This window comes from Bos taurus, chromosome 10 (genome assembly GCF_002263795.3).
Source record: "Bos taurus isolate L1 Dominette 01449 registration number 42190680 breed Hereford chromosome 10, ARS-UCD2.0, whole genome shotgun sequence".
Lineage (NCBI taxonomy): Eukaryota > Metazoa > Chordata > Mammalia > Artiodactyla > Bovidae > Bos > Bos taurus.
In genome coordinates, this window is record NC_037337.1 from 36,208,098 (window position 1) to 36,230,545 (window position 22,448).

The 22,448-nt window shown below is 35.7% G+C and overlaps 1 protein-coding gene across 1 annotated transcript in view; it reads left to right on the forward strand.

The window, feature by feature from the left end:
* Window positions 1-22,448, forward strand: part of KNL1 (kinetochore scaffold 1) — a 63,236-nt gene that overhangs the window by 28,675 nt on the left and 12,113 nt on the right. Inside the window, 9 exon segments of the mRNA XM_002690821.7 lie at window positions 542-594; window positions 1,477-6,561; window positions 7,931-8,069; window positions 8,473-8,540; window positions 9,326-9,424; window positions 18,114-18,229; window positions 19,761-19,851; window positions 20,677-20,793; window positions 21,676-21,763. Of these exon segments, the coding sequence (XP_002690867.5) occupies window positions 542-594; window positions 1,477-6,561; window positions 7,931-8,069; window positions 8,473-8,540; window positions 9,326-9,424; window positions 18,114-18,229; window positions 19,761-19,851; window positions 20,677-20,793; window positions 21,676-21,763 (5,856 nt within the window).

Consider the following 22,448-nt stretch of genomic DNA (forward strand, 5'->3'; position numbering starts at 1 on the left):
CTTCCTTGGTGCTCCAGGGGCTAAGACTCCATGTTTGCAATGCAGGAGGCCTATGTTTCATCTCTAGTCAGGAAATCAGGTCCCACATGCTGCAACGAAGATCATGTGTGCCATAACTAAGACCCAGTGTAGCCAAATAAATACATTTTTTTAAATAAAAATGTTACCCTAACATTTCAGTCTTAGCAGTTGGTACTCTTTAGTGTGTAACTTCTACTATCCAGAAAATAAAAATGGAGACTTGAAGGAGGAAAAAAATTAATCCATACTTTCCATCTTTAGAATCCAACCTTTAAAAATTTCTACCACATTCTAAAATTTCAGTATGCAGAGAATACAGTAATCACTGATCTGTCTGTTTCTAAAGTGGGACAATTTGAAAGTCTCAGTAAAATTTAATACCTAAGTCTTTACAAAAGACTTAGTAACCGAAAAAACTTAGTAAATACTTGTAGCTAATGAAACTCCTATGAATAGAAAAATCAGGCTCTTTGTGATATATACATTTGTCATGACTATAGTTTTTCTTTTTACTCAATAGGAATGAACACATTGCTTTGTGCTCCCATTCAGACCCAGATGCCCCAGAGAGAGGTATGAGTTCATTCAAATGCCTTCATATTTTAATTTTGTTTGATAGTTTAAAACACAAAAAATTTAGTGTTAATGACATGATTTAGAAATTACTTACCAGAATGAACCAACATAGACTGGAAAAGCTACCTACCTTTCCAGTTAACTTGTTGTTCAGTCGCTACATCGTGTCCAACACTTTGCGACCCCATGAACTGCAGCACACCAGGCTTCCCTGTCCTTCACTATCTCCCAATTAACTAAGTATAGTTAAATCACTTCCAGTTTAAATAATACAGAAATATGTTAATTATATCAGAAATTCTCAAACTTTATGAGACATATGAATAATCTAAGAATTTGGTTAAAATATAGATTCTTATCCCCTAGATCTGGGATAGGTCCTGAACTTCTATACATCTCTCCCAGGTGACAGTAATGCACTGGTCCACAGACCATACTTTGAGTAGCAGTGTTAGACCATGTCTTTACAAGTAAAACCACTGCATTCAAAGAAAACTCAACCCCCAAGAACTTAGAGTGTACTATAATTTAGCCATCATGCGCTTATTCCTTCTAATTTTTTTTTTTACTTAGAATGAGAATGACCTATCTAATATAATTTTCATTTCAGTTACATTTGGTATTGTCAGTCTTTTCATTTTTTAGTTAATGGTTAATTATAATTAACCTTCAAAAACTGCAAGTATTCATAGACTTTAGAAAAACATTTTAATAATAAATTACATGCTACTCACCACACCATTGATTCACACAAACCAATGTATCATGAAACCATCATTTAGGATTGCCTATATAATCTTTCTATATAGCACATGTTATAAAATACCCTTTTAGAAGTTTGCACTTTATTTGATCCCTTACATTTTGCTTTTGCTGTAGATTTCAATGACAGAATACAGCCATGAAAGGAAACATGCAAATGACCAAACAGTCATCTTTTCAGATGAAAACCAGATGGACCTGACAGCAAGTCATACTGTGATGATCACCAAAGGCCTTTTAGATTGTACCAAAAGTGAAAAGTCCACCAAGATAGATACTACATCGTTTCTGGCTAACTTAAAACTCCACACTGAAGATTCAAGAATGAAGAAAGAATTAAATTTTTCCGTAGATCAAAACACTTCTTCAGAAAAGAAGATAAATTTTAATGACTTCATAAAAAGATTGAAAATAGGAAAATCAAATGCTTTTCCTTTTACAGGACCTGATAAAGAAAATTCTGAGATGCCTATTCATTCCAAAGAAGCAAATAAGACCACTTCTGTACATCAAATGCATGTATCTCTTGGTGTAGATGAAAATACCAGGAATATGACTAGACTCTTTAGAGAACAAGATGATGGAATGAATTTTACCCAGTGTCATACAACCAATATTCAGACTTTTGTTCCCACATCCAGTGAGGCCAGCTTAAGGGAATTTAAAGGTGATGATATTACAGTTTATGGCAATGACTTCATGGACTTGACAATTAGCCACACTGTACAGAAGTTACCTTCAGCAGATAATCTGCCTGAAATAGAAAATCAAACTCAGGATGTCATGATGGATGTTTCAACCTGTTATGAAACTAAAGCACTAGAACAGAAGACAGTCTTTAAGGATAAACCGAATGATGCTTTTCAAGACCTTTCCTTAAACCCTGAAGGTAACATACATATGATCAGAAGTCATATTACAGGGACAGAAATTCAAACAGGCACACAGGCTACCAACCAGAATATCAGACCATTGGCCACGATCCCAGAATCTAAATATTCTGGTCCAGTTATGCAAGATGATAAGACATTTTTCTATTCTAGTTGTAATGATGTCATGGAACTGACCAAGTGTCACTCAAGTATGAGAGAGGAGAAAAATTTGGTAAAGCATGACAATAATTATTCTAAAATGTATCCCAATCCAGATGGCAGCTCTCTTCTCGGAGAGAAAACTGTTTATTCAGGAGAAGATAGCATGGACATTACCAAGAGTCACACAGTTAAAATCGATAATCAAATTTTTAAACAAGTTCAGACAAATGTACAGAAAGCAACTGCACCAGTATCTGAAAAAGAAATGATGATCCAAAATCACATAATTGTGTCAGAGAATTGGGACATAAATGTAAATTGTCACTCCGTTCCTCTTGTATCTAAGGAAAGATTACAGCAGAGCCCGGAAAATCCTTTATTTGTTTCATTGACTGACAAAAGGACTGAAATCTTCATGGATGAAGATATGGATTTGACTAAAAGTCACACAGTTAATTTAGGAAGTCAGTTTCCTCTTCCATCTTATGATCTGACATCTGAAAATACCAGTAAATCTCACTCTCACAGCAAAAGCCTTTCAGATGAATGGGAAAAAATGACGAAAGATCATATTGACCTATCCCAACAACAAAACATAATATCTAAGAACATCCCAGCTAATACCTGGGACAAAGAAAAAAGTCAAGTTTTGAAGATTTCACCCTTTCTTGATAAAGATTCTCCTCAGTCACCTGATACTAACCAGGACGTAGCAACAAAACATAATATAGTATACTCTCGTGAAGATCTTGACAAACAGGTACCACTGGGAAATAACAGAAATACAATTTCATGTGAGCAAGCTTTGTTTCCTACTTCAAAGCCATTATTTTCATCAAGAGGATGGCCTGCCATGAGAAATCATAATGTTGTTAACAGTCAAACAGTAAAATCTGTACTAGGCCAGAATTCTAAACTGCCTGAGCCACTAAGGAAATGTTTAGGTAATCCCATTCCTGACTGTTCTGACAAGAAAGTTATTTGTTCAGAGAAGGAAGAAGATATGGATCTAACCAACAGTCACACTGTCATTACTGGATTTGGTCCTTCTGAAGTACTAGAACTAAGTAAGACTAATTTAGAAAACACTAATAGCCAGTTATCAACAGTAAACAGACAGAAAGCTGTAAAAGTTAAAAAATGTAATGAAAGTCCTATAGAAAAAATGGGAGTGTTTATTTCTAATGGTATCATGGATGTGTTGGAAGACAAAAATGTACAGAAATCTGGAATTCTGAATGAAAAACAAGACGTCAAAATTTGTGGAAGAAAAAGTCTTGGCAGGCTAAAAGTTGATAAGACTGTTGTATTTTCAGAGGGAAATGAGAATGATATGGATATCACCAAGAGTTGTACAGTGGAAATAAATCATAGACCTTTACTAGATGAACATGATTCCCGTTTGGTGCCTTTGGCAGGAAATTCTAACACTGTTTTGTATGCATGTGGGCAAGATGACATGGAGGTCACCAGAAGTCACACAACTGCAATAGAATGTAAAACTGTCTCACCAGATAAAACAACTACTAGGCCTGTGGACAAAACTGTAGTGTTTGTAGATAATCATGATGAACTAGAAATGACAAAGTCCCATACTGTTTTCATTGACTGCCAAACAAAGGAGAGAACTGTGCTTCCAGATAGACCTGACTTTGAACTATCCAAAAGAAAAAGCCTAGAAAAATCAAAAGTTTCCCCTACTTCTACTGAAGAGAGTGTTTTTTTCCAGCAAAATGTCAAAAGGGATCATTCAGTCGCAAAAGTCAGCCAGCTGACACTACCAGGGAAATGGTCTAATCATGGTCCTTTAGAGAAAGCTGAAGCATTTATAGCTGATAACACGGAAGTGTCTAAATCAACCATTTGGAAAAATGACAGAAATGTACAAAAGCCTATATTGCTGAATGAACCTCTATCAGGCAAAAATCAGAGAAGGAAAAGCCTTAGACTCAAAAATGACACGACCATTGCATTTTCAAAGAATGATAAAAATGATATGGATGTCCTCCAGTGTTGTACAGTGGAAATAAATAACAAAAGTGTCCTGGAAGATAGAGAGGACTCCCATTTGGTGCCTTTGGAAGGAACTTCTAATACGGTTTTGTATACCTGTGGACAGGATGACATGGAGATCACCAGAAGTCACACGACTGCCTTAGAATATAAACCTCTCTCACCAGATAAAATAACCACTAGGACTACAGACAAAACTGTTATGTTTGTAGATAATCACAGTGATCTGGAAGTTACTAAGTCACACACTGTTCTCATTGATTGTCAAGCCACAGAGAAAATACTTCAAGAGTGCCCTGCATTTGGAATAGCAAAAAGAAAAACCTTGGGTGTTTCTTTTCCACAAGATGGTAATTCTATTCAAGAAGTCACTAAAAAACAAGCACTGGCTGTAGAAAACAAAATCGTTCTTCACAGTGAGCAAAAGCATAATGTGATACCCTTTGTTCCTACTAATACATTGTCTGGGGGTCAAGGTGAGACAGATGTCAAATTCCATAGCACTTCTGTGGAGGAAGAAGTCATGAAAGTTGTAGGCCAGGCCTATACATTGGAAAAAGCCAAAATTGAAAGCTGTCAGTTAAATAGTACAGATAGAAGAAATGTGGATTTTACAGGTAGTCCTGCAACTGCTATTTGTGGATGTGGTGATAATTATTCCTGTTTACCTAATGTTACTTCCTTTTTTGGTAATTTGGAAAAGAATGTCTTGTCCTTACATGATAAAGATGAAGATTTAAAAGCCAGTCATTGCCCAGTGCAAAATGATCTTCCTTATGCAAACAATTCAGCCAGTGATGATGATTTGAAATCTGAGGGACTGTCTCATTCTGTTCCTTGCTTGTTAGAGAAGGAAAAAGTCGTTCAAACCAATACCCAAGGACAGTTACATTGTGCCCCAAAAGTGCTAAAAGATCAAGATCTAATTAAGGAGCCCCCAAGTCTAATATCAAATGAAACTTTAGTATATGGTGAAGATTCAGGGAAGATGGCTAAACTTAACTCAAAGCCAGTGTCTTTTAAGCTTCCAAGGGATCAAGTGGAGCCCTCTGTTGATAAGGCAGAACACAGTTTAAAGAAGACCTTTGTTGATGATGTTTCTCAGCATCATCTGTTAACCCAACTACCTCCATTACCTCAACAAGGACAGAATAGTGTCAATAAAGATGAAGCAATATTGTCTAAAGCTGGAAATAATTTAAATATTGTTGGAGGAAATTCCTCTGAACCCACATGTGAAAACAATTCCACAATGCTCTATAATGGGAAACAGTTTACTATGGCCTATAAAAAAGAACCAAAGAAAAATATTCAAACAGCTAAATGTAATACAGCTATAGATTTCCACAATAACTCAGCCTTGACTAAGCAAGTTATTCAAACTCTTATCAATCCTCGAGAAGCATCAGATCCTGTGATTGCATCCAGTGTTGCAACTTGTAGTAGTGTCAAACCAAATCTGAATAACTTAAATGGAAAAACTGAAGAATTTTTAGATTTCCAACCAGTTCATTTACCACCTTCTCCAGAACAGTTGCTTGAATTAGTAAATAAGGCACACCGTGATATGAGTATAGTGCAAGCTACAGAAGCACATAATGTTAACACAGTGTCTAGCAGTGCTAAAGATGATAAAGATGAAGAAAATAACATTCCACATAATGGAGCTGAAGCCACCTCTGTACCATTAATGACAACTGTAAAAGATAAAATGAGGAGATGTTCTTTGGGAATATTTTTGCCCAGATTGCCAAACAAAAGAAATTGTAGTGTCACTGGTATTGATGATCTGAAGCAGGTTCCAGCAGACACAACTGATTTAAATCACTTAGAAACTCAGCCGGTTTCCAATAAGGATTCAGGCATTGGAATTGTTAGAGCTAAACTGAACTTAAGTCCATCTCAATATATAAATGAGGAAAATCTCCCTATATATCCTGGTGAGATTAATTCCTCAGACTCTATCAGCATAGATACTGAGGAAAAGGCTTTGACTGAGACATACCAAAAAGAGACTTCACCCTCTGAAAATAAAATGGAAGAAACCTGCAATAGCCAAAAAAGAACCTGGGTACAAGATGATGATGATATTCAGAATGAGAAAAAAATCAGAAAAAATGAAATTGTGTTTAGTGATACTGCACAAGATCAGGAGGTAAGCCCTGTCTTGAACTAAGAAATGTTCTTGATTGTCTTCTTTTAAATTATGAGTATTCTTGAATTTTAATTTTAGTGTTAGGTAAGCAGGAATTATTTCCAGTTATAGGCCTGGAGAAATATTCCTGTATAAAATCTTAAAGAAATTAATTGACTAGCAGGTAGACTTAAACACAGTTTGAAGTGACAAATGGTCACAAAAAATGAAATGGGAAGTAGAAAAAATTAATATTGATTGTGTAATTCTAAATATTCTGTCACTTCTAATGATTTGTCATTGTGACTTTGCATATAAAAATCTCTAGGCAGGGTACATGGAGTTTGATAAGTCATCTTCAGTGTTAAAATGTTTGGAGGGTAAAAAGATTTATTATGCAGACTGCATAAAGAAAAGATGGACTGAATTTTCTTGACGAATGAAAATATGTAGAAGCTGAGAGTCCATTTCTTTTGAGGATGGGAGAATGCCTAGATCAAACCCAGTACCTCAAAGTGAAGTAAGATTTTATGTTTATTTAAAAACACTGATTTGGATAACTTGGGGAGAATACAGGCTTCCCTGGTGGCTCAGCTGGTAAAGAATCCTCCTGCAATGCAGGAGACTCCAATTCGATTCCTGAGTCAGGAATATTCCCTGGAGGAGGGATAGGCTACCCACTCCAGTATTCATGGGCTTGTCATTTAGACTGAGTTTTGTAAGTGGAGAAATAAAGATTAGAAAGTATAGGTTCATAGAAACAAAGTTTAAATTCTGTTCAGAAGTTTGTAAGTAAGCTTAGAAGATGATTTCAGTTAGATGAAAATGGCAGATAGAAAATGGTTTCAGATAGATGAAAATGACACTTAAGTCTGTAAAGTAAAATAGTTAAAATGGTAAAACCAGGACCATGTGACTTATTTGACTTCAACCAAAGGAGTCTTGGTCATCTGGGGAAGGAAATACTAAAGCCTAGAAATAAATTTTTTTCTCTGTACTCCAGACAGGGCTATTTTGTATAGTCAGTATTCTCTTCTGTTTTCTACAGTGTAGTAGCCCTGACCCTGGTGTCTAGTAGATGAATAACTGGATAGGTCAACATTTGGTAGCTCATAGGATCTGGTTATAACCTGGATACTGCTGAGAAACAATTTTCTCATATAGTATAATACATAATGTTATTTCATTATATTTTTAAATAAAATTACTTTGAACTTCTAAAAGCCTACTAAGCTGCTTGTTACTTATTCTAATTCTTTACTAAAGTATTTTATATGATTACAGATAAATTTTATGTTAGAAGTATTTCTCCTGGCATTCAGCATTTAGTCATTATAATTAATAGTGTAATAACTTTACTCTTATGATGTTCCTTTATTGATGATTTCAGATTTCTGATCTCCGTGCTGAAGGAGAGATGGATAAAAATGCTAACAGTGTATTGATAAAAAGCCTGAGCAGAACTCCGTCTAGTTGTAGCAGTTCTCTGGATTCAGTCAAGGTTGATGGGACCTCTCTGGACTTAAGCAGTAAGATTTTAATGAAGGCTAAATAAGAGAAATCATCTGTTACTTGACTAATAATACATGTATTTCAGTTTAGGAGATATTTGAAGTTTGTATAAGATTTTTGGGAGTTATAAATAGTTGATAAGTAAAATAATATTTAGTTTATTTTTAATTCTTAGTTGTTTTAACAAATTGAGAAGTGTTATATTACAAGAGTGATTTTCTTAAGAAGCTTAAAATTAGTAGAAAAATAATATGGAGCCCTTAAAACTAATATACTTTACCCTACAAATGACTGTCTTCCCAGAAGGATCCTAGCAGATAGCTTCAAGAGCATGAACCACACATAAACCTGAACAATAATTAAAACTAAGTTTATAATTTAATTTAACTTGTTCATCACTTGAATTTGCTTTACTTTTAGCACACCTTGGTAGTCAAATAGAATCACAGTTTCTCAGAGATACCGTTTGTGAAGAGAGCTTAAAGGAGGTATGAAAGTATTTCTCATTTTTAAAAATAATTTTATTTATATATTTTTTTGGCTGTGCTGGGTCATCTTTGCTTTGTGCAGGCTTTTTTCTAGTTGTAGCAAGCAGGGGCTACTCTCTGGTTGTGGTGCACGGGCTTCTCACTGTGGCTGTCTCTTGTTGAGGAGCACAAGCTCTAGGATGTGCAGGCTTCCGTAGTTGTGGCACGTGGACTCAGTAGTTGCGGTTTGTGGGCTGTGGAGCACAGGCTCATTAGTTGTGGAACATGGGCTTAGTTGCTTTGCAGCATGTGGGATAGTCTCGGATTGGGGATCGAACCTGTATCTCCTGCATTAGTAGGATTCTTTACCACTGAGCCACAAGGGAAGCCACTATTTCTCAAATGCACCTGATTTCCTCATTTTGTTTTCTCTTGTTTAATTTTTTTGAATTATGAACTATTTCAAATATACAGAAGGCTAGTTCTCTTTTTTTTTTGTTAAGGACAGGACATGTCAATTATGTGGAGTAGAATCACAATTGGAAGGCCTACGTTTTGTTGTTTTTTCCCCCCAATTTTACTATTACTGAATAAACTTAAGAAATAATATTAGATGAAATCTACTTGTGTATAGCCTACATCAGAATAATATTTACACATATGCAAAGTACTTTAAGCAATATAGAAACAAAAGAGGTGGTTCTAGTCAAAATTGCTCATAAAAACAAACTTTGAGCAATGGTCAAAGTTTGAGCAATGGTCAAGTTTTACCTTGAATGGTCATGCAAACTTTTTTTCTTCCTCAGAAACTCAAAGATGGAAGAATAACAATAAAGGAGTTCTTTATACTTCTTCAGGTACACATTCTGATACAGAAACCCAGACAGAGCAATCTTCCAGCCAAAGTAAGTACAATTTCTTGGCAAAATAGTCATCTCAGTTAAAATATATGTTTACTAAACTGTATCGAAGCAAGTGTTTATTAGAAAAACAAAAAAAAGAATCTAAGGAAGCAAATTTTCCTACAGAAAATTTTGCTATAGAAGGTACATTTGGGGTTAGCTTAAAAATTTATTTTTAAAAAATATGAATTTTGAAAAGGTGGAGTTTTTTTTTCATTTCTTGCCATCTGTTTTGTTTTTTATACTTTTTCCTGAACATATGCTTTCCCCTATTATTATAAAAAGCCAAGTATAGCAGAGGTTTTAATAAACATTTTTCAATATAAAAAATATTTAAAATCATAGAATATTTAAATAATGCAACCAAGAAGCTTAGTTTAAAAGATTAATAGAAAACTCATATCATTTACATATAAAATTACATAGTATTTTTTTTAACTTAAGTCTGTTGAACATTTACAAAAATTAGGTATACCCTTGATCACAAAGAAAAACATGAGAAATTGAAAAACGGAGACTTCATAGATATCTGATCTTAATCCAATAAAATTAGAACTATTAAAAACACAAACATCTTGGAAATTAAGAAACATGTTTCTAGATAATTCACATCAAAGAGGAAAGCAAAACTATTTAGAAAGTAAAGGAGAACAGTCTATGGGATATACAACAGAACATACACTTAGCAGGAAATTAAAAGCCTCATATCACTGTTATAGAAGAGAATCTAAAACTAAAGGACTTTTTAATACTTTAAGAAATTGGAAAATGAACAATAAAATGACATCTGTAAAAAAGGTAGGAAGACAGAATTCAGGTAAATAGAAAATTAATAAAATAGAAAACAAAAACTAGTAGAAAAGATAACAGATCTAAAAATTGGTACTTTGGGGGAATTCCCTGATAGTCCAGTGGTTAGGATTCTGTGTGCTCTCTGCCAAGGGTTTGGGTTCCACCTCTTGTCAGAGAGCTAAAATGAAGCATTTAGTGCTTCATTTATTAGTGCAATGCAGCTAATAAAATAAAAACTGGTACTTTGAAAACACAATTAAAAAAACTCTTAAAGAGCTTAATTAAGTCAAAGGAAGGCTTCTCCCTGTGATCCAGTATATAAGAATCCCCCTTGCAATGCAATGGACACCGGTTCAATCCCTGGTCTGGGAAGATCCCATGTGCCTCAGGACAACGGAGCCCCTGCGATGCAACTACTCTGCCATGCACTACTCTAGCCAGTACTCTAGAGCCCATGAACCATAACTGCTGAGCCCATGTACTACAGCTACTGAAGCCCATTAACCTTGAGCCTGTGCTTCCCAACAAGAGAAGGAAGCCAGTGCAATGAGAAGCCCATACTCGACATCTAGAGAAAGCCTGTGTGCAGCAGCAAAAACACAACACAGCCAAAAATAAATCTAAAAAAAAGGGGGGAGAGAGAAAGCTAAAATACATATAATTGAGAAAGACACATCCACAGATTAAAAGAAAGATAAAAAGAATTTTTTTTAATCCTTCAACTGTGATGACAACTTTTAAGACCTAGATGATTTTTTAGAAAAATACCAAATTTACAAAAATACCAAATACAAATTTTGTCATAATACAAAAATTACCAAAATTAACCCAAGAACTGGATAACTCTGATTAACTACCATTGACTATTTGTTTTGGGTACACCACCTGACTTGCAGGATCTTAGTTCCCTGACCAGGGATTGAACTCACACCCTTTGCCATGAAAGTGAGGAGTCCTAACCACTGGACAACCAGGAAATTCCCACCATTGAAATTTTTAGTTTGCAATTTACCATTAAAATTGTCACTAGGACCAGATGACTTCTAACTTTCAAAGAAGAGACCCACACATTTATGACTATTTGGTTTATGACAAAGATGCCCCTGTAGAATAGTGGCCTTTCCTATAAATGGTGTTGAATCAGTTGGCTATCTACAGGAAAAAAAATGAACCTTGATCCATACTTCACATTGTACATTAAAAAAATCAATCCTATACAACACCAAGGCACAAGTGCCAAAATTAAAAATTGGACTTCATCAAAATTTAAAACTTGTGTGCTGCAAATGATACCATCAAGAAAGGGCAAACACAACCCACAGAACAGGAGAAAACATTTGAAAATCATACAACTTAGCCTTGTATCCAGAATATTTAAAGCACTCTTACAACTCAAAAAAATAACCCAATTGGGGACTTCCCTGGTGGTCCAGTGGCTACAGCTCAGCGCTCCCAACTCAGGGGGCCTGGGTTAAATCCCTGGTCAGGGAACTGAAACCCATGTGCTGCAACTAAGACCCAGTGCAGCCAAATAAATAAAAAGAATTAAAAAAAAAAAAGATAACCCAATTAAAAATATCAAAGGATCAAAATAGACGTTTCTCCAAAGAAGATATATGAATGGCCAATTAGCAAAATAGTGATAAAGGAAGTACAAATTAAAATAAGTTACCACTTCACACCCACTAGGATGCCTGTAGCCAAAATGACAAAATAACAACTGCTGGCAAGGATGTGAAGAGGCTGGAATTTTCATACATTGCTGGTAGACTTGTAAAATGGTGTAGCCTATTTCCTCAAAAAGTTAAACAGAACTATTATATGATCCACCAATTCCAATTCTAGGTATTTACCTAAGAGAATTGAATATGTACCTCTACACAAAAACTGGTACATGAACATTATTCATAATAGCCAAAAAGTGAACTGATTAGTGGTTACCTGAGGCTAAGGTAGGGGTGAAGGAGGAAGGAATGACAGCTAATGGGTACAAGGTTTCTTTTAGAGGAAAGTGCTCTAAAATTAGCTGGTGATGATGTTGCACAACCTTGTGAATATATTTTATAAATCATTTAATTGCATACTTAGTGAACTATATGGTGTGTAAATTAAATCTCAATAAAGCTGTTTAGAAAGAAATCAATTACAGGAGCATTGATATCTAAAGGTGAAAAGTAAATCAAAGATAGAAAGGAGAAAGATACTCATGCATCTTTTGGGTCCCCAACCTCATTATTCTCATCACCATAGTAGTGTCCCTTCCCTGTAGAATCCCCTTGCCTCAGCTGCAGATGGGAGATAGAAAAGTGTCTAGGTATGTTATGTAGAGTCTTGGGAAATGCAGAAACAGTGCCAGGGGCCAGAGAAAGCAAAGGGGAAGCGTAGGAACAGAAAGGTTGCTGGCAGGGTAGAACAGTGGAGGATATCTGGGAAGCTAATCTTTGAGGGATGAATCAAGGGAATATTAGTATGAATTAGTATGACTCTTCCCCTTTGGTCTTAGGCTTTGTAGAGGTCAGGAAAGGCAGTGTTAGGGAAATGTATCTGGGAAAGAACCATCAAGAGGGTAAGACAAATCAACTATACTTCAGTTAAAAAAAAAAAAAAAAAAAGATGGTAAGAAGAGTTCATGCTATCGCGGGAAAGAAATTTAAAAATCCCGAAGTAGGGACTTCCCTGGCAGTCCAGTATTTAAGACTCCATGCTTCCAGTGCAGGAGGCACAAGTTCCATGTCTGGTTGGGGAACTAAGATCACACATGCTATGTGGTGCAGCCAAAAAAAGTATTTAAAAAAAAAATCCCAAAGTAGAGAAGGGCCAAAGAAATGGGTAATGTATGGGCTGTGGAAAAGGAGGTTCACAACTATGGGCATCTGTTACAGGAGTTAGATGACCATGAGTCTCCTCTAGGGTGGAACTGGGGAGGCATTCTTGAGGCAGACAGGGAGATGTATGTTTGGCACTCATGTGTGTGTGCAATTGTAGGAGTTCAGCTGGTAGGACCAGCTAAAGATACTATGTACAGATGCCATATTGCTATATTGTGTAAGAAGAACTAATAACATAGTATTGTAGGTCAGTTATATTTCAAAAACAAACAAACTCATAAAAAATGAGATCAGATTTGTGGTTTACCAATGGGATGAGGAGAGGGGGAATTGGATCAAGGCAGTTAAAAGGTACAAACTTCCAATTACAAGATAAATAAGCACTAGGGATGTAAAGTACAACATGATAAATACAATTAATACAGTAGTATGTTTTATATGAAAGTTGTTAAGAGAGTAAATACTAAGAGTTCTCATCACAAGGAAAATTTTTTTCTATTTCTTCAATTTTGTATCTGTATGAGGTGATCATTCAGTCAGTTCAGTCACTCAGTCATGTCCGACTCTTTGCAACCCAGGGACTGCAGCACACCAGACTTCCCTGTCCATCACCAACTCCTGGAGCTTACTCAAACTCATGTCCATCCAGTTGGTGATGCCATTCAACTATCTCATCCTCTGTCATCCCCTTCTCCTCCTGCCTTCAGTCTTTCACAGCATCAGGGTCTTTTCCAATGAGTCAGTTCTTCGCCTCAGGTGGCCAAAGTATTGGAGTTTCAGCTTCAGCATCAGTCCTTCCAATTAATATTCAGGACTGATTTTCTTTAGGATGGACTGGTTGGATCTGGTTACAGTCCAAGTGATTCTCAAGAGTATTCTCCAACACCATAGTTCAAAAGCATCAATTCTTCTGGTTGCAGCTTTCTTTATAGTCCAACTCTTATATCCATACATGACTACTGGAAAAGCCATAGCTTTGACTAAACAGACTTTATTGGCAAGGTAATGTCTTTGCTTTTTAATATGCTGTCTGGGTTGGTCATAGCTTTTCTTCCAAGAAACAAGCATCTTTTAATTTCATGGCTGTAGTCACTATCTACGGTGATTTTGGAGCCCACCCCCCCAAAAAAATCTCTCACTGTTTCCATTATTTCCCCATCTATTTGCCATGAAGTGATGGGCCCAGATGCCGTGATCTTAGTTTTCTGAATGTTGAGTTTTCAGCTAACTTTTTCACTCTCCTCTTTCACCTTCATCAAGAGTCTCTTTAGTTCTTCTTCACTTTCTGCCATAAGGGTGGTCATCTGCATAAATGAGGTTATTGATATTTCTCCCTGCAATCTTAATTCCAGCTTGTGCTTCATCCAGCCCGGCATTTCACATGATGTACTCTGCATATATGTTAAATAAGCCGGGCAACAGTATACAGCCTTGATGTACTGGTTCCCGATTTGGATGGTTCCATGTCTGTTGTTCCATGTGATAGATATTCATTAAACTTGTGATAATCATTTCATGATGTATGTAAGTCAAATCATTATGCTGTAAAGCTTAAACTGATACAGTGCTGTATGTCAATTATATCTCAATAAAACTGAGAGGGGAAAAAAAGTTTCTATGTTAGTGCCCCATGACCTCCTGCATGCCCAAGGAGTGTTTCATACCAAAATACTCCCTTTCAGTGCAGTTGTGGAACTATTGCAGGTACCCTTAGTTCAGTTCAGTTGCTCAGTCATGTCCGACTCTTTGAGACCCCATGAATCGCAGCACACCAGGCCTCCCTGTCTATCACCAACTCCTGGAGTTCACCCAGACTCACGTCCTTCGAGTTGGTGATGCCATCCAGCCATCTCATCCTCTGTCATCCCCTTCTCCTCCTGCCCCAATCCCTCCCAGCATCAGAGTCTTTTCCAGTGAGTCAACTCTTCGCATGAGATGGCCAAAGTACTGGAGTTTCAGCTTTAGCATCATTCCTTCCAAAGAACACCCAGGGCTGATCTCCTTCAGAATGGACTGGTTGGATCTCCTTGCAGTCCATGGGACTCTCAAGAGTCTTCTCCAACACCACATTTCAAAAGCATCAATTCTTCGGTGCTCAGCTTTCTTCACAGTCCAACTCTCACATACATACATGACCACTGGAAAAACCATAGCCTTGACTAGACGGACCTTTGTTGGCAAAGTAATGTCTCTGCTTTTCAATATGCTATCTAGGTTGGTCATAACTTTTCTTCCAAGGGGTAAGTGTCTTTTAATTTCATGGCTGCAGTCACCATCTGCAGTGATTTTGGAGCCCCAAAAAATAAAGTCTGACACTGTTTCCACTGTTTCCCCATCTATTTCCCATGAAGTGCTGGGACCAGATCCCATGATCTTCGTTTTCTGAATGTTGAGCTTTAAGCCAACAATTTCACTCTCCTCTTTCACTTTCATCAAGAGGCTTTGTAGTTCCTCTTCACTTTCTGCCATAAGGGTAGTGTCATCTGCATATCTGAGGTTATTGATATTTCTCCCGGCATTCGTGATTCCAGCTTGTGCTTCTTCCAGCCCACCGTTTCTCATGATGTACTCTGCATTTAAGTTACCCTTACCAGGCCTGAAATATCTAAGAGCTGATAGTGCATAAACTGGACACTTAATCAAAATAGATAAAGCAAGGGAAGGGAGTGACTTGTGCATGTAGTCCTGGAATCAAGGAGCAGCAGTTTAACCCATGTATTGCATTACAGCATAGGCAATTGCATTCAGTTGTATGCACAGTGCATAAGCCTGATATCCTTTGCATTTGGCATTCCTGGTGAATCTCTGGGAACTTAGTCCTGTGTTTCACTTTGTGGTTATGAAGGTTCAAGAGAAACCTTACTCTTTAAAGAAAGAAAACTTAGATGTTATAGGAATTTTCAAACATATACAAAAGTAAATAATAGTTTAATGAACTTCTCATGTATCTATCACCAAACTTCAAAAATTATCAACTTCTGGGACTTCCCTGGTAGTCCAGTGGTTAAGACTTCGCCTTCCAATGCAGGGAGTACAAGTTTGTTCCCTCATTGGGGAGCTAAGATCCCACGTGCCTCAGGGCCAAAAAACAAAAACATAGAACAGAAGCAATGTTGTAACAAATTCAATAAAGACTTGAAGAAAAATTATCAATCCTTGTCTCTATATTTCCCTACCTCCCCATCCTGTTATTTTGAAGGAAATCCCAGGTATCATTAATTTATCTGTATTTCAGTATGTATCCCTGAAAAGATGAGGACTCTTTAAACTATGTCCAAATATGATAATCTTATCTTTAAGTGATTAATTATTCAGTCAGTATTATATTTCCCTGATTGTCTGCATTATTTTCCAGTTTGTTAAATTGCAACCCAAATGAGATTGATAGCTCTTTCTTAATTATATTTTAAAGTATAAGGTCCCCTTCAATAACCCTCTGTCCCCCGATCTCCCTTCTCTCTCCCTCTTTTTTTTTTGGAGGAAACCAGGTTTTTCCATACTCTGCTAAGTATGTGTTTTGCCCATTTTTCATACCCTAACTTTAGTTTTAACGTGTCCTCCTGTCCTTTGTATTTTCTGTAAATCAGCAGAGGCTTTATCAGATGACATGTTTTTGTTTTGCAAGTTTTCTTTATACTTGTCCTTCCATCAGGAGTTAATGTCTGGTGATGATCACCATTAAGTTATCATTATCTAGATCTAGCAATTTATTAAGAGTTGTAAAGTAGTGATATCATGATTTTCTTCATTTTTTCATATTATGTCCAAATACTTATGTAAAAAAAAAAATCTTTTATTAAGTATTTGGCTCCTATATGAAAGACAGTCAGCCATGTTCCCAAGGAGGCCTGATTTCTTTGAGAAGTATAGAGCTTTGATTTTTCTTTATAAATTTAGCCTTAAAACTACTTTTTAAGAAAGAGAGTCATCATCAGTAATCATTGCCTTTAGCACCTTTTTGCACTTTAACAACATGTTAGAAAACTAGTTACAGATGGAGAAATGAAATTAAAACCTCATTTGTATTTCCTTTTAATTTATCAACTGAAAGGAGAGCATGAGAGGAAACTAAAGTTTGTTAGATTATTTAGCAGGCCCTGAGCTTTGGTACCTTTTTAAAAAACTTTTACTTTGATCTTAAGAGGTTGGTCAATATTGTGCCCATTTTATAGATGAGGCCAAAACCTAGAATGCTAAAATGACTTATTCTGTGCCACACGGCCTATGAATAATGGACATTTGTAGTGTTTTCTTTGGATTTTATATGTAATAGGCTAACTTGGTTTTTCCAACACTGCATTAGGGACATCAGAAAGTCATTGGGTTAGAGCTATAAGACGTTTTTAAAAATGTCCAAAAGACATTATAAGACATTTAAAAAAATAACCAGATTTTTACTGCTTCATTTTATGTATGCCAGAAAAGTCTGAGTTCAACCTGGGATAGAAGTAAGGATCAGGGCTAGTGAATGAGAATAGAAAAGAATAATCTTAGAAACTGGCATCTTTTTTTTTTTCTTTCAATAAAGAGGTTTTTTATAAGTTTTAATTTTCAGATATTGATAGTTTTAAAACAATGTGTAAAATTCAAACAGGGTCTCTGTATCAATCTAGAGGGGTGGGATAGGGCGGGAGATGAAAGAGAGGTTCAAAAGGGAGGGATATATGTATACCCATGGCTGATTCATGTTGAGGTTTGACAAAAAACAACAAAATTCTGCAAAGCAGTTATCCTTCAAACACAATGTATAACCATTTCTCTCTCCCACCCAAGTTTATTGAGGTGTTTGTGCAAATAATGCATAAACATTTTCAAATCATTTTTAAGCCTATGTGTGGAACTTCCACAGTTCCTCTAAATATCAGTGGGAAATGGACTTTGATGTCAGAGACTTTATTTCAAATTCCAACTGTAGCTTACTAGGTATATGAATTTAAAGTTTTCCATTTTTCCTTTGTAGAACTTGTAAAAGTAAGCACTCATGTCTCAAGCACTGTTTTGAGACTCTTAACAGTCCTTGCACGTGGTTTGGTCCTCAAAATACCAGTTTTAAGGGATTTTTTTTTTTCCAGTTTGCTGTAAACACATCACCTACTCTGGAAGACCTGATGTTAAGTCAATATGTTTACCGACCCAAGATACAGATTTATAAAGAAGATTGTGAAGTTCTTTGCCGGAAGATTGAAGAGTATGAAAGTTTCCATTTTTTGTGTGTTTTGTTGGATGGGTGAATAATCTGTGTGACAAGATTTTGATTAGAATAACACTGGCATAAGAAAAGCTGACCGCATTAATTGGCAGTATATATAGTATATGGGAAAGAATTTCAGGTTTGTAGTCAGATGGAAGTTCAACTCTTGGCTACTTATGTAAGTTATTTAACCTTCATTTCCACATTCATCAATTGAGGTTAATAATACCTACTTAGTAGTGTAGAAGTAGTGTATATAATGAGCAGTAGAAGTAGTATATATAAGTTTGCATGCCATTCTTAGCAAAGAGTATGTCCTTAATAGGGATTCCCAGGTGGCTCAGTTGTAAAGAATCCACCTACCAAGCAGGAGATTCAGGTTTAATCCCTGGGTGGGGAAGATCCCCTGGAGAAGGAAATAGCAACCTGCTCCAGTATTCTTTCCTGGAAAATTCCATGGACAAAGGAGCCTGGCAGGCTATAGCCTTGGGGTCACAAAAGAGTTGAACATGACTTGGTGATTAAACAACAACAACAGAGGTCCTTATAAGCAATAATTATTAGATTATGATATCATAAATTCCAAAAGAACATGTTTAAAAGAAGATAGTACCCTTTAGAGATTTATATAGTGCCTAAAAGTAAGATTGCCTTTGGGTTTATAGTTTTATCACACTTGCTCTTAGTTTGCTTTATAAAAGAACATGGTTTTAATCAAGACTGTAGCTCAGTGGTTTGGTGTAAGTAGATGCAGCAGACTAATTTACAAATTAGGTATATCTAGATTTTCACAGGTAAACCAAAACTTACAACTCAAGGCAGTGTTTATATCATACTTATCTAGAACTGTCAAACTGAATTTGAACCAATCTAACAAACAGAAAAGAAATGAAGTAATCTTTTAAGCATCATGTAGTTTTAAAACTTTTGGTGGTAAACACACTGTAGTGTACATAGATGTCAAAAGATAATGTACACATGAAACATATAACCAGTGTTTTAAACCAGTGTCTTAAACCAGTGTTACCTCAGTAAATAAAAATAAATTAAAGGGAATTATAGTTTTAAAGGGCTTCCCTTGTGGCTCAGCTGGTAAAGAACTACAACTTTCCAACAATTATGCATTCACAAGCCCTTAAAGGATTCTTTATAAGCAACATATTGAGTTGACCAAAAAGTTTGTTTGGTTTTAAGTAAAAATAAAAGACATATTTTTCATTTCACCAAGAACTTTATTGAACAGTGTATTCATTAACCGAATAAGCTTCTTGACCAAAACAGTATTTTCATTTTGAAACAAGTTGATGCCTTGAGATGAGAATTCTATTTGGGAGGGAAATCTTTTTGAATCATAACATTCTTGAACTGTTCTACAAGTGTTGAAATAGTCAGACGGGCCACTATTCCTGAGTGAATTCCCCTCTTTATGTAGAAAAGACCTAGGAAAAATTAAGTATGCCTGTAGATCTAAATTGAATCATTCGGGTTGACTTCTGAACTCTGTGCTAATTAACTTTTCTCTATTTAGATTAAAGCTTTCTGCACTAAACCAAGATAAACTGTTGACTGATATAAATAGGAACCTGTGGGAAAAAATGAAACACTGCTCTGATGAGGAGGTACTTTTGTCTTATTTTCTGAATGGGAATCACTATAGACATTACAGTGTTTATTGTGAAATTAGTACCTGTTACTTGATAATTGGACTTCACTGGTAGCTCAGCTGGTAAAGAATCTATCTGCCATGCAGGAGACCTCGCTTCAGTTCCTGGGTCGGGAAGATCCCCTGGAGGAGGGCATGGCAACCCATTCTTGTATTCTTGTCTGGAGAATCTCCATGGGCAGTAGAGCCTGGAGGGCTACAGTCCATGGGGTCACAAAGAGTAGGACACAACTGAGCGACTAAGCACTCACACACAAATACATACACATACTCACACTTGATAATTAGTGGTGAGTTCTTTAGTTTACTTCTCAGATATAATATGTCAGTAGGATTTTATTATACATGAATGATTGTTAGTATAGAATCTTACATTTCTTACATGATCAATTTAATATATGAAATACGTTTGAAATTTAGAGTTCCCTTCTTGTTTGCTTTTCACTTAGATTTAGATAGGGAAGAGATAGACTTTAATTGATTAAATAAGCAACTCATTTTATATTTGCCCTGATTGAAGTTTTATTAACTAAGAACCTGTCATTTTCTAATTTGTAATATAAATTAATTTTGTACTGGAATTATTCAACTGGAATCAAAGTTGAAATCTTTGGTTCTGGACTTAAGCTATTAAGTGAAATTAAATTTGCAAATAAGAAGCCTTAGGAATCATAGTCTAGGATGGGCAAATCTTAGCACATAGCAGCTGAACCAGCCTTCCCAGACCTTTTGCCTTTTCTAACTCGTTTGTTTTAATGCAGTGTAATCTTTGACTTTACAGCTGAAGGCCTTTGGAATTTACTTGAACAAAATAAAATCACGTTTTACCAAGATGACTAAAGTCTTCACTCACCAAGGAAAAGTGGCTTTATACAGCAAGCTGGTGCAGTCAGCTCAGGTAATTTGAGACTGTTAAGAGCTTAGAAAGATCTATTAAAATTACTTTATAGTGATTGTAGAATATGAAGAATGTTCCTTAGGAGACATGTGAATGAGAGTTGGGCAAAAACTTAAAATTGTTCATAAGAAGTGAGGTTCAGTTTAACAAAAGTAGTAAATCCTGGCATATGTCTCGTCTCAAATTATATATATTGAAATAAAACAATATAGAATTATGATCTTCCTTTGCTAAGGAAGATCTGTGCTCTGGTATTATCTTCCTCATAGTCCATACTCAGCTATGCATGTGTATGTGTATTTTAAAAAAATAGATTTTCCGAAATTATCATCCTTGAAGAAAGGTCCTACATAAAAAAATTTTCATTGGCAAATAAGTCTGAAAAGTGTTACATACAGTGTCCCCCTTTTGGAGAAATATAATAGCTAACATATTAAAGTCTAAGGTCAGAATTTTTTTTTTTTTTTGGTCTAAAAAGAAAAAATGCTATAATTCTATTTGAACAGTGTTTCCCAAATTTATTTGACCATAGATCATTTTTATAAACTCTAAGTTATATATATTAATAGAAATCTAAAATAAAGTATAAAATATGAATTAATATTAATCTGTTATGTATGCTTAAAAAACTTTTTTTAAGACAAGACTAGAAGTTTTGATCTTTTAGATTTGCCTGTTCATGGGACTTCCCTGGTGATCCAGTGGTTAAGACTCTGCACTTCCACTGCACGGGGCCAAAACAAAAATAACAACAAGCAAACAAAAAGATTTGCTTGATCATAAATTAGATGTAGCAGTTATGTTAGCAGTTTGAACTGTTTATAATGTTATAATGTTTTGTTTTGAGGTTTAACTTGACAGTCTATGATATTGTGTGTTTAGAGTGAGAGAGAGAAACTTCATAAAAGGATAAATGAGATGGACAACACACTTAAGAAGATTGATAACTATCTTACCGAGGTGGAAATAGGTAAAATATCTTGAATACTTTTCCAAAAGATAATTTAATTGTATCTAAATCCTTCCCTACTTTGCTAGTAGCACTATGCTGAAGCCTGGTTAGCAGCTTGAGACATTAAATTGGAGCAACTCCTTTACTGTGGTCATTCATAACATAATCAAGAAATACCCAAAATAATAAGTCTCTTTGGAAAACTCTTCATAACCTAGACCGTAATCTTGTGTTTTTTTTTTTAATAAATGAACTTATTTATCCTTTCAGTTTGGTCTCTCAGTATCCCAACTTGTTAGTTTTGTCTTGAAACTGCTTTTTCAAAGATCGCAAAATTTCACATAATCATCAAATTTGGTCTCTCTCAGTCCTTAGCCATCTAGACCTCTTTCAGTATTTGACACTGCTGATTATTCTTTTCTTCCTGTAACGTTCTTCTCCCTGAACTCTATGATATTGCTCTATCTTGATACTGTTCTTTTCTCCTGACTCTTCCTTTTAGCTCCTCTCTTGTCCCTTTTCTAACTAACCCCTTGTGTAACATTCATCTATTCATTTCTATATTTTCTCCCCTAATACTTTCATCTGCCTTAACAATTATGTTTATATGAATGATTCCCAAATTCAGTTAAATTCATCCAGCATTTGTTCAGCACCTACTACCTGCCAGATACTGCACTTAGTGTCAGAAAAAATATATACA